We start from the raw sequence: 13761 nt of genomic DNA on the forward strand, positions 1-13761 counted from the left end.
GAAATGTTTGCCTCACACGATAATAGGACATGGGCTAACTATCCATGCTCTATTAATGAATGGCATGACGACTCACTTCCAAGACCAACTTCCTAGTCATTTTTATAGGAATATTTAGGGTAATTATTTCAGTAGTTCTAATGAAATAAATGCCTCAAAACTTCCTGAGGATGGAAACATTTTATTTATTTCAAAATCGGAATGAAATAAATGGGGGGGGGGGGGGGCAGCAGAAGTTTCTGTGTATTACTGAACTCTGTAGATAGCTTAGATTTTACCTGACCAGGATTAATTCCTTCTAATTTTCTTGTACCACGAAAGTCATCAAACAGTGTCTGAGTGACTACCTGAGTTGCCTTATGCAATAGTTGGTATGATGTACCCCATTCTTCCATAAAGAAAGTAAACTTACAAGTTGCTGTCACTGTTGCATTTTCCTGCAGTTTTCCACAGATAACGTTTTTGTTTTTTACATTTAACCTTCAGTTCACATGTTTGCAAACATTATAAGCTGATATGAAGTTATAGCAACCAGCAATATAATGAATAAACAGTCAGAAGTTAAAGTCACAGATAAAGTCTTGAAACTGGCTAGTTTGATTTTTGAATGTTATGTTCCACTGCAAGGGCAATAGAAAGGCGCACCTTCACATTGAATAATTGTTTTTCTGACATCGATAATTGGATGTCTTCCCATTGGTTGAAGTTGAAATGAGGTACGATAGATGTACTGGTAGTAATCTTTTGCTTAAGTTGATAGATAGTAGTCTGCCATTATATTTACTGGCAGTTCCACTGGCAATTGTGAACATTAAGGTGCTTATCAGTAGGTAGAATTATGTTATTCTTGATGGGGATCTGTGAGCTCATCAGTATCACTAAAATAATTCACTTAGGATTACTCAGTATGCCTGGTGTGAAATATGAGCACATAATTTCCATTTGGAACCCACTGGGCCATTTAGTCAGTCCAGCTTAGCTGCCAATTGTATGAACTGCAGGTTTACTGTCATATCATATACAAAGCCAGTCTTACATCCTTTGAACTCGTTACAGTCAATGGCACCCACCTTGAAAGTTTGTCATATGCTGCTTCTGTACATCATCATCTCAGTCTGCCAACAAAGACATGTTAAAGATTACTAAGGTCTGATTGGGAAATACTTTGTGCATTCATGGTTCCAAGTCTATACTATCTTGAATCACATTGGGTAAACAAAGTGAAAAAAACAGAGGTTGTTAAGAAGGTACTAATGCTCTTTGATTAATATGACCTTTAAGGCAGTTAAACAAAGAAACAGTACCTGATTGTGTGCAAGGTACCACTCTTAAGCGGATAAATGGAAATAATAGGTTCTCAAAAGAATCCTGTACTTTCCTTAACCGTTACCTTAATCTTGTTTCCTGCAGGCTATATCACTATAACTGTTAACATATACTGGGTGACATTTTAACTGCTTAGTATATTTGTTTTATTTACTCAGATCAAGCAATTAAATCATTAGACCTATACAAATGCAATCTTAATAACTGACATAACCATATTTTTTGTGTTTGTTAGAAAGCAGCAAAACAAAGTAGCCAGCAACATCAATGGATGATATAAAAAGTAAATAAGCACCTGTAGGATTTTACATAAGCACATCATTATGGGATTAAGTTTATAGCATTTTTTTTAAGTTCTGATTTAGATTGTATTCCCTGCGTTCTGTTGTCCTTTCTTACTTTTGCTGTTAGAAGAAAAAAAGTGCTGTCCCATAACCAACAGCACTTGATAGTTTGGAACATCTAGTTGCTAAGCAATCATTTCAGGTAACATGAGTCAACAAGGGAGGGTCAAATGTGAAGAAAAGGGGTACTAGTAAAACAAGAGTGGCACAAGAATGTCGAGTAGTAAGGCAACAGTTTGTTTTCAAAAATGTCACCAGTCGTGATTATATTCTGTCACGGTAATACACATATACAGTTTTCAAAATGATTTTAGCTTCTTGTATCCTCTGTGATTTTTTTTCTGGAGAGCAGCAAAACAGAACCATAAGACTAGGATACAACAGATGCAATATCATTATAACCTACACTGCTGCTTTTAATATAAACCTATAGATATGTAGGAAGAAACACTTTACTGACATTATTACCTTTACTTGTCTTAGTTTTTTGGGAGTTGTTGATATCCATAACCTGTATAAGAAGAAAAAAAATGTCAGTATACTTCAGAATTTCAGCATTTGCATTCAGTAACAGAGATGGCTACATTCTGCTGTCTGGAGCATTTGCTCCCACAATTTATCTGGTTGCCCACTAGGCATATCATAACAATTAAATACTTAGCTCCTACAGAGAAAGTGAATAACCACCAGGGCTGGGATATCCATTATTTTTTGTTTAATTACTTTCTTTTCTTGGATCCTGCTGGGAAAAGACCCATTTCCTCATTCAAGCACTCCTGGATATTTTCAAACCCCAGCCTACAGTAAGCATCCCCTGTCATGTAATGCCACAGAGTAGAACAGCAGTCCTAAATATACTCAATGAATATTAAAGCTTTAGCGTTTAGAGTTGTTAGAGCTTACTTTATTCTCATTTAAAATACTTCTACTACCCTACCCATCCCACTAGTCACTACAATATATACCCGCCATAATGGATGGACAGTTTTCTACCATTTCTTCCAGCCAGCCTAAGGGACATGGGCATCCTGAGGCATTGTACAATTGCCTCATGATCACTGACAACCACATGCTCTTAAAGCAAACAAATACAGTTCTGAGAGCTGTAACTATACCATGAAACTATAATCAGTCCTCTCATGTAACAATAAACAAGACATACCACAGGCTGTCAGCACACACACCTTCCCTCTCACATAGGAAAAGATCAAGCCACATAAACCCAGATATGCAAAAGTACTCACTAACAGCCTGTCAAAAGACCAGAGACCTCCCAAGTGCAAACATATACTTATCAGTACATGAACAGAATCAACCACAACACACATATCTGTGTCTCAGCAATTAAACCCCAAGGCAAAACATCTCAAAATCAAATGTTCTGGTTATACGTGACTCAACAGTGAGACACACAAATGTCCATCCCCTTCATCAGGCTGAACATGGAGAAAGTAATGGTCAGCTACCTGTCAGGAGTTAGGATCCATCAAATAACACACGCACTCAAGTCACTCAACAACAATTACCGTTATGACTCTGTCATAGTACATTTTGGTGTAAATGACACCATGTTCAATCACAGCCTCACATCAGGCTTTATGCCCACTGAATGGTGCACAGCAACATTTATCCCACTCCAAAAATGGGGAGCCACCACTATTCCTGGGAAATATCGCCCTATTAGCCTGATGAGCCTGGTCTGTAAGGCCATGGAACGTATCATCATGGAACTCATAAACAAAGACATTGGTAACCTCCAAATTCTGGACCCCACCCAGTTCGGGTTTGTGAAAGGCAGATCATGCCTCCTGAACCTGATCAACTTCTTTGAGGCAGTCACTAAAGCTGTAGACAAGGGTAAGGTGGTTCACACAGCCTATCTTGACCTCGCCAAGGCTTTCAACACCATCCCCCATTCTGGAATTATAAATAAACTCACTAAACCAGGTATAAATTCCTACATCACAAGATGGGTTGCCAGCTGCCTTACTGACAGAACCCACACTGTAAAAGTTGCAGACTCCAAATCTGACTTCAAACCAGTGACAAGTGGAGTACCACAGGGTTTAGTCCTGGGACCTCTCCTGTTTGGTATCTACTTCTCTGAAGTACAGGCTTACACAGAAGGCCTTTGACTACTGAAGTTCGCAGATGACTGCAAACTAGGAGCCATAGTCAAGTCCCCAAATGATGTGGACATCCTACGGAAGGGCCTCACTAAGACAGATGCCTGGTGTCAGAGCCATGGCCTCAAGCTCAATGCCAAAAAGTGCATTGTCATCTCCTTTGGTAAAAACTATGTACCCATGAACTTCCACATAGGCGGCAGTCTACTTAACACCGATTGTATGAAAAAAGACCTTGGGAAGCAGTTGGGCAGTAGTCTCTGTTTTGATAATCACATTGCCACAGTAGTCAGGAAATCCTACTACATGGCACACCTCATCACAAAAGGGTTCTCATCCAGGAAAAAAAAGGTCATTGTTCCTCTCTACTCGACACTCATTAGACCCATTATAGAGTACAACTCCCCTTTTGGAATGTACCTCACAAGACATCTGCAGCAGCTGGAAAGGCCACAGAAATACCTCACAAAAAGGATTACCAGCCTCAAACAGATGTCCTACGCAGACCATCTCAAAAAACTCCAGCTTTACTCCGTTGCATATCGCCTACTTAGAGGTGATCTCTGCCTAACATACAAAGCTATGTCAAACCCACAGCTGTTGGATATGCTCCACTTAAAGAAATCTCAATCCCTCCAAGCTACATGCTCTAGGGACCTAAACCTTGTCACCACAATAAACAGAACATGCCGGAGGGATAGATTCCTGTCCCAGAGACTTCCCATTCTCTGGAATAAACTACCTATCTATATCAAACAAAGCTCATTAGCACTCTTCAACGAAAATCTTGATGACTGGATGGGAAATAGGAAATTCACCCTGGGGATCACCTCTGTGGCTCTGCTTGACAGTGGCACAGGAAAATAATTTTCTTGGGTGGCAAAAGCCAGGGTACCTTTTTGGCTGGGCTTGTATAGGCCCCAGGGCCGATAGCCTAGTACCTTCCTATGAACCTATAAGATCTAGGTGAACCCTTCAGCACTCTTTTTACCATAGCCTTAAAACTGGCTTTTTCTCAGCAGAGTGGAAAACAGCAATAGTAATCCCCATCCACAATGGAGGTCCATTAACTTACCCTGGGAACTATCAACCCATAAGCCTAACCAGCCTTATCTGCAAGGCCATGGAAAGAATTATCATGGACCCTATCCACAAGGACATAGGCGATCTTCAAATTCTTGACCTGACCCAGTTTGACTTTGTCAAGGGTAGAGCTTGCTTATTAAACCTGGTGCACTTCTTTGAGAATGTCACAAAAGCCCTGGATGAGGGCAAAATGGTACATACCACCTATCTTAATTTAGCCCAGGCTTTTGACACAATTCCACATTTGGGTATCATGGAGAAGCTCTCCGAGCTTGATATCAACCCATACATTACTAGATGGGTAGCAAACTGGCTCACTGACAGAATGTACACTCTCAGAGTTGGGGAGTCCACCTGCACCAGTAGGCCATTTGCCAGCAGGGTATCACAAGGATCTGTGCTGGGCCCTCTACTGTTTGGAATCTACTTGTCTGAAGTTCTGGTGAAGGTAGATGGCCTGTGGCTTACCAAGCTTGCAAATGACTGTAAACTGGGTGCAATCACAGAGTCCCCAAAGATGTTAACATATTATAGAAAGGGCTGATGCAGACAAATGATTAGTGCCGAATTCATGAACTAAGGCTAAATCTACAAAAATGCCTCATTATCCCCTTTGACAAAGATGTAGCCCCTGCTAATTATGATATAGATAGCACCCCTCTAAGCACAAACTCAGTGGTGCTAGACTTGGCAATACAGGTGGTAAGAAAATCATTCTACATTGTGCATCTCATAAATAAGGACATTTCATCTAAGACTAGGGAAGTTATATCTCCACTGTACTCGACCCTTTTCAGACCACTAACTAAGTACTATGCTCCCTTCTGTATGTACCTCACCAGACAACTGCAGTAACTGGAGAGACCACAGAGATTTCTTACCAAGAGAATCCAAGGCCTCCAAAACATGACATAGATGGAAAGAGTAAAAGCCCTGTCACTGTACAATGTATCATACAGGCTACTGACAGGCAACCTGTATCTGGCCTGTAGAGTAGTCTTGGACCCTACCCTAATGGAATTGCTGCACATCCACAAATCAAATGGGGACAAGAGTAACTCACTCCAGAGATCTCAACCTAGCCTGTGACATCAACAGAACATGCTGGAGAGACAAATATATCTCCCAGCGATCACTGCTCCCCTGGAATAGGCTCCTACTCCATGTGAAGCAGAGTTCCTCAATGACCCTATTCAAGTGCTATCTTGACTACTGGATGGGTGACCATAAATTCATCCTGGGGGATAGGGCAGTCAGTACTGATCACAGTATTGCTATGATAACAATGATCATCTAAATTTGGTCAATAAGGGTATTCAGGTTTTTACATGGCTAGGCTTGTATAGGCTCCAGGGCCATTAGCCTAGTAACCTCCTATGAACCTCTGAACCTATTTATAGCACAGCTAACACAGCCAAGCAGTGTACCTAATGTTCTGCATCAAAATAATTTTATAATTTTGATTTTTGTTTTCTTATTTACATTATGCTGTTGTAATTTAATGAGAACATGTGTTTTTAAGACATTGGTAAAGCAGAGTTGAGAACTGAAGAGTCTGAAACATGTTGTAGTACAATGTGAAATAATTTATCTACGGTAGTTGGTAATGTAAAGAAGTGGGGAAATGAACTCATAAAGATCAGAGAAACAAGACAAATAGTGAAAGTTGTGCCACCGGGTTTGACTATCAGGTTGGACATTGAAATGTCTTTTGTGATATTTTGTGGTGTATGAGAGGTGACAGCACTGCTTCCATTTTATTTTGTGATCTGTGTAGTCCATTCTTAACAACAACATGCACACAATATGTAATTTTGTCTTTGAAAAAGTCAAATTTTTGTTTAATCAAAGCTCATACTCTTTCAACTGGCCTAGGACTCCTTGCAAGATTCCAGATCCTCTTTTTCATTCTTCCCATCAGCAGGATAGCATCTACGTAGCAGTGTATGTTAGGGGCACATGGTCTGTTGCCTAACAACATGTGGCAAGTATACGTTTCATGCTGAAGACCAGTCAGTTAAACTGGAACATCACTCAAATATGTAACAGATACATGTCATTCATTAATTTGGAATAATTCAATAAGTTACATTTTTAAAAAATGTGGTATATTTACCATGCATTCTTTTTTTTTCATAATACTAGGCTGCTTAAATTGATTGTTACTTATTCCTCTTATTTCAGACTTTTTTTTTATTTTTATTAAAAAGGTATATTGTCCAACATCATCACTTCTGTGGCCCTGCTCAACAGAGGCGCAGGTAACTAAACCACATAGGAGGCGAAAGCCGAAACATTTTGGCTAGGCTTAATTATGCCCTAGGGCCAATAGGCTAGTACCTACCTATGAACCTATATATAAAGGGAACTACATTTGGAAGGGGAGGGACATATTTTAGGGAGTATGAGCACAAATTCCAAAAACTCAAATTAATCATCTAATAACACTTTAAATGCATTAATCATAAGCAACTTCTTGAAACATTCTTCTGTTTCCTTTCAAAGGTATGTCTGTGTCAAACTGATTTTTGTGAATAACTCCCCCATCCGAATCAAGGATGTAAACATACCTTCACTTCTTGGCAAGAGATGCCACACTGTCCTTAGAACTGAATTTATACTTTCATCTCTTTGGTAAAGACTTGTTTGGTGTCTACTATAAGTCCTAAGTTTTCTTACTGACCTTGACTCCTCCTGCAGTTTCTTAACAAAATAGAATTACAAGTCATACATTCTTATACATTCTCTACCAAACAGTTTTAGTGTTTGTGTCACTTATGCATACATTTAGCTTCTTTATTTTTCCTTCATATATCACAGTCAGAGTGATCTGGCTTACTGAGTTATTTTTTAATTGTGTTGGTCTTAATTATAAGTTCTGCCTTATCCAAGTGTAAAATCAAGTCTTACATAAATATAGTTTTCGCAGAATAAATACTACATACATTCTGTTTTCTCTTTGCATGGGCCTAGAAATACAGACATACTAAAGCAAGCCTGTATCTTCATAGGTTCATAGGTTAGTACTAGTCTAACTGCCATTGTGAGCCATTTTAAGCCTAGCCAATTATCCCTTCATTTTGTATTTCGCATTTTAGCATGCAGTTTCAGTAAGTGGGCGGCCACGGTGGTGCAGTGGTTAGCATTGCTGCCTCACAGCAAGAGGTTCTCCGGTTCGATCCTCGGCTGGGGTGCCTTCTGTGCGGAGTCTGCATGTCCTCCCTGTGGTCGCGTGGGTTTCCTCCGGGTGCTCCGGTTTCCTCCCACATCCCAAAGACATGCTGCAGGTGGAGTGGACACTCTAAATTGGCCCTAGGTGTGCGTGTGAATGTGCCTTCTGTGGAAGGTTGGGCGCCGGGCTGGCAACTCGACACTGTAAAACTCCACTGCCATTCAATGTGCGGACAAGGTGATCCGCTGTGGCGACCCCTAACCGGGAAAAGCCGAAAGAAGAAGAAGAAGAAGAAGCATGCAGTTTCAGTAAGTGCAGTTTCAATGGAAAGGAATGTCAAGGTCAAAGCAGAGATAAGGATGAGACGTGCTAACAAAATGTGCAGAACATTTTGTTGTGTGTCAAACAGCTTGTGGAAAATACAAAAACAGACAGATCGGCGAAAGACTCCTGCATTAATATCTTATTTAGATGGTGTAAGGCTTGGGAACCACATTTAAGGAGGCATGTAAAACTGGGAATAACATTTGCAAGGAGTTAGTATTAAGAGACATACTTTCAAGACAAAAGTTAGTTTAGATGTTCAGAAACACAGTTCAAAATATCAGCGGAAAAGAATAGTTCTGAGTTCGGAGATACAAAATTACAGTCTAATTCAGTCTTCAGAGGAACAGAAAGAAGTCTGAGTCATTTCAGTTCATCACTGTCATTTGAGATACTTTCAGTAATGTAAGAGTTGTTCATTTCTTGTTTAGATTATTAGTTCCAGATATATGGCTATATCTACCATCACTGTATGCTGCTAATATTACAATCTGTTTACTAGGTAATCAATCACCTGCATCAGACTATCAATGAACTTACTTTTATTTTGAAAGGTATTAGAAGATTTCCCTGTTGTTCATTACAGCTTCAGGTATTACAGCTACAGATATATAATTCATTTTAACACCAAATTTGATTGTTTCAGTTGACTAAGATTTTACGTTTTATAATGCTTATAGTTTATGCTCCCGCAGTTTCATACCATGGTGCATTTAACTGCTAGTTTATTATTGCATATAAACACATAAATAGTCAAATAAGTAAATCAATAACAGACAATGCAGACTCCATATTCAATGCCATTTTGAATTTCACTGCTGCTTCACCTGGAGTGGCACAAATAAGTTTCTGTCCATTTTCTATTTATATGACACAGTTCTAAGCATATCATGTCATAAGATTTATCTTCTATGCCTGACTGCTTTGTATTACCCACCATTTTTAACATATATATTGAACCTTGCTTGCCATCATGAAACATGTGGTTCTCCCCTCAGTTACTATTTATTTTTCTACTTTCGTACCACGGAGCCCTTGTACCAGCAACAACAAGTAGGTAGTCTTAACGAATTTTATTTATCACAACGCTACCGCACTAAGGTGCAGCTTCCTCAGAGAAAACAAATTAACAATGAGGTAAAAGTGCACGGAATCTAATTGATGAAATTAGGCTGGAAGTTACAGCTAAAAGGGTAAATGGGGTTTATAAACCTATCTTACAAAGCCATGCACTGCTTGACCTTAGTCCTAATAACACACTACTGTCACCCACTGTGGGTTCCCCCTCTCTTAATGACACCTCTCTGACCAACCATGTACGCGATTTTGCCATTAGCTACGTTCATACATTTAGCCTCAACACTCAGACTACTACTGCATTGATTAAGAAAAACTGGCAATTTATCGTAGGGAGTCCTGGCCTCTCTGAGAAATTAGGCCTCTGTCCTAACTTTGTCTTTAAGAGAAATAATAACCTTAAGGAACTTTTACAGAGGGACCTAACTAAAAAAACCTTCAACAGGCGTACAGGGATGTACCCATGTGGTTTTTGCAATTGGTGTTATAAAATGAGAGCAGGGCAGACCTATACTATAAGGGACAGGAAATTTTTAATCCAAGCTCCACTCAACTGTGAAAGTAGATCAGTTGTATACCTGGCCCTTTGCGATTGCTGTCCCTCATTCTATCTGGGGAAGACTGATCGCAGACTTAGGGACCGTGGTTCACGAGCATATGTATGCAATTAAGAAAAATTCTGATGTTAATGCTTTGGCTAAACACATTGCCAGCCATCCTGGGCACTCTTTCTCGTTTATGGCCATAGACCAAGTGACCAATAACATCCGGGGAGGCCCAATAACTTTACTCTTAGAAGTACGTGAACTGGAGTGGCAACTGCGTTTAGACGCATTTTGCTACCCGGGTTTAAATGAAAACTGTAACATCTCAGCAGTACTCAAGTTGAGGAGTTATTTAAGGTAGTACCTTCCTATGTATGTATACCTTAATTACTTTTGCATACATATGATTTTTCCCAGAATACATATAATATATTTTTTTGTTTCTGACTTCATGTGGCGTGTTTTTTGTTTCTGACTTCATGTGGTGTGCCTTTGGTGTAGCACTTCTCATGTTTATTACTGTCTAGATTTTAATTATTACTGTTGTTTATACAATAATATCTTTAAGGCACATAGATGCTCATTATGCTTTATACTTATAATGGATTACCATTACTTTTTTAACAAGATTTAATCCATTACTGCATATTACATTTATTTTTTATGAGTTGCTATTTGAATGACCTTTTATGTTGAATTTTCACTTTAATGTCATGATTTCATTTACATATTTTAAGAATTTTAAATATGTTATTTTAATTTTTATGCTTACTTTCTTGGTAACATTTCACACTTTGAAATGGTTATTACTAACATGAATTAATGTTTGTATATTTTTTTTTGAGGAACAAGTTGTTCTTGTGAAGGTTTATACCTGCTTTCCAATTACTACAATGAGTTTTACCTTGCTATGTTGTCATTTCCTTTGCCTTGTATAAAAGGCGTGCACTTTACCTCATTGTTAATTTGTTTTCTCTGAGGAAGCTGCACCTTAGTGCTAAAACGTTGTGATAAATAAAATTTAAGACTACCTACTTGTTGTTGCTGGTACAAGGGCTCCGTGGTACGCTTTTGGATTTCAACTGTTTTTTGTCATTTGCATTTGCCTGTTTGTTTTCATGGCCACGGGAGCCCTGTTAGTCCCAGCAGCCCTCGCATCTCTTAATTCTGGAGTGAAGGAAGTGCAGTCTAATCCACTGCTTGATGTGCCTGCCTTGCTGATTTCATTGTCGGAAAGACTCAAGCTTAATGCACGCTTTGACTTATTGGAAGGTACTAATGGCAACAGGAACCGACAGGTAGCTTCTATACCTTTATCTACTCAAGGCTCTTCAGCCACTAATACTACACAGGCGAGCTCTGGTTCTTCAATACCAGCAGGACAACCTTTCCATTCTGCAAATGAATACAGCACCCGCCTTCTACATCTACATCTGCTGCCCTTGTTACTAGCGGTACAAGATTGGAGGCAACTACAGGTACTTTTCCTAATGGTATTCCTGCCCTTTTATTAGGTGCAGACATTAATAGCAGTGGAGAACAGTCAGCTAATTACAACACAATTAACTCTGCTTGGCCCTCTGGGCCTGCAACTTCTTCCTTACGTATAGCTACAGCTGTTAACACTGGCTCTCTTCCAGGCCAGACTGACAATGTGAATGCTCCATTCATTTTTTCTGAATGGATGACAAATACGGACAACTTTGTATTTTCTAACCCTATGGAAAGTACAGCTGATCAGCATGATACCATTTCAAGTAATGAGTCATTGTCTAACAAATTAAAGATCTTTGACAGTAAAATTCTCAAACTTAAAAAGTTACAGCTTGAGATTGGTTACTTTAACCAGTGCATTCATGAGAAACTTGTTCCAAAAAGGTCTACGTAGTACTTTTTCTCCTTCAGGTTTAATCAACAACACTAACTTTCTTTGTGATTTAAAAGACTTATTTCAACAGCAAGGTTTAGACCTGTTACAGCTTATTGTGAAACATTATAACCAACATGTTTGTGTTCTCCTGAAGGAGATTGATGTTTTAGACAAGGAGATTAAAGCAGACTTGAATTTTGTAAGGTACAGGTTCGATTATGACCGTATTCTTTCTAGTATTAACACGCTTCTTGTTAAACTAAAGCTTAACAAAAATAAAAAATTAGTCAGAGACAGATTGGCTTATCAGGACAACGTTGCATATCCTAAATTACAGGCTTCTGAATCCCATAATACTACTACTAGTACCCATCAGGAACACCCTAACCCTGCACCTCATCCTGTCTCAGCCAGTCCTCACCTTCATGAAGACGAGGTAGGAGTGGACGAGGTAGGCCCTAGACGCAGTGACAGGATTAAAGGGTTTAAGAAGGGTAATCAGGGCAACAATAACATCAACACAAATAGGATCAATACTAACAAAAATAACAACAGTTTTAGGCAACCGCAACCATCGACAGTTTCACAACAAGAGATAGAAGCGGAAGAAGCTTCCCCTGGTCTCTCAGTTCTTGACTGTCTGGACTCACATTCCTCCCACACAGCAGGTGACTCTTCTTTCTCTAGCACGACTGCTGACCTTAATCCCTGTCTCCTACACCAAGGTCCAAGAATTATACTTAACATAAAGGGGACTTTACTATTTACAATTTTACAGATTTGGAATTAAGGGAGGAATTAGTTGAGTTACTTGCCCTTGGTTACACCTTTGTCCCTAGTAAAATGGGTGACATATCCAAGGAACTTATTGAATTAAAATGTTTTGTCCGAAAGTTAAACTTCAAGTTACTGTTTAGTAATGAAGTTGCCTTGCCACATGACTCTCTAAAACTACCGAGTGTGTATAACCCCCCCATTCACCCTACACTTCAGCTCTTTGAAAGGGTCTGTGAAGCAGACATCAGACATTCCTTTAAGGCATGTAATAGTTATACCGAAACCCCTCGGTATAACATTACCAAAGAACAAGTCTCCCTCTTAGATGAATTATGCCATTACCCAGTTCGAGTAGTTAAACCTGATAAAGGGGGCGGACTTGTAATTATGGACAATTTATTGTACAACGAAAAAATGCGTGAGGTCCTTAATACACCTGCCTATTCCCCTGCTTCTCTTAATGAAATACATCGTACCCATAGTATGATGAGGGGTGTTTTTCGAGATTTGTTTTTGCAGGGTAAGATTGACCTAGAAACTTACAATTACATCGACATCTCAATGCCAAAAATCCCAGTCATGTTTGGCATCCCCAAGGTCCATAAGGATATTAATAATCCTATGCGGCGCTGGTTGATGGTAGATCATCTATGACATATCCTAGCTTAGATTGGTGGATACTATCCTGTCTAAATACCTGAAGGACCTTCGGGGTGTATGTAAAGATTCCTGGTCTTTCTTAGACAATTTCAACAACATCCCGTTCGATGATGGGAACAATTTTCTCACCATCGACGTTGTTGACTTATACACCTCCATTCCACACCAAGAAGCTGTGGAATGGATTTCTCTCTTACTTTTAGCCTGGAGCACCACAGACTGAAATTGATTTGGTCACAGAAGTCTTGGACATAGTCCTTTCGTGTAATTTTGCTTTTTTGATAAGGATTATTTCTTACAGAAAAAAGGCGTGGCGATGGGCTCGCCTTGTGGGGCCTCTGTCGCCAACTTTTTTATGGGCTTCTGGGAAAAGAACTTTCTCTTTTCTAGTGAAAGGATGCAGACAGTGAAATTTTACACACGTTACCTGGATGATATTTTCATCCTCTTCCAT

General features: G+C 39.4%; 1 protein-coding gene across 1 annotated transcript in view; it reads right to left on the minus strand.

Moving 5' to 3' along the window:
* LOC122811469 (class II histocompatibility antigen, M beta 1 chain-like) overlaps nucleotides 1-13761 on the minus strand; it is a 164575-nt gene that overhangs the window by 17883 nt on the left and 132931 nt on the right. Inside the window, exon 5 of the mRNA XM_044083323.1 lies at nucleotides 2139-2181. Coding sequence (XP_043939258.1) covers nucleotides 2150-2181 — 32 coding nt within the window. The 3' untranslated portion in view covers nucleotides 2139-2149. The remainder of the gene's footprint in view (nucleotides 1-2138; nucleotides 2182-13761) is intronic.

This window comes from Protopterus annectens, chromosome 9.part0 (genome assembly GCF_019279795.1).
Source record: "Protopterus annectens isolate FY-2018-M chromosome 9.part0, PAN1.0, whole genome shotgun sequence".
Lineage (NCBI taxonomy): Eukaryota > Metazoa > Chordata > Ceratodontiformes > Protopteridae > Protopterus > Protopterus annectens.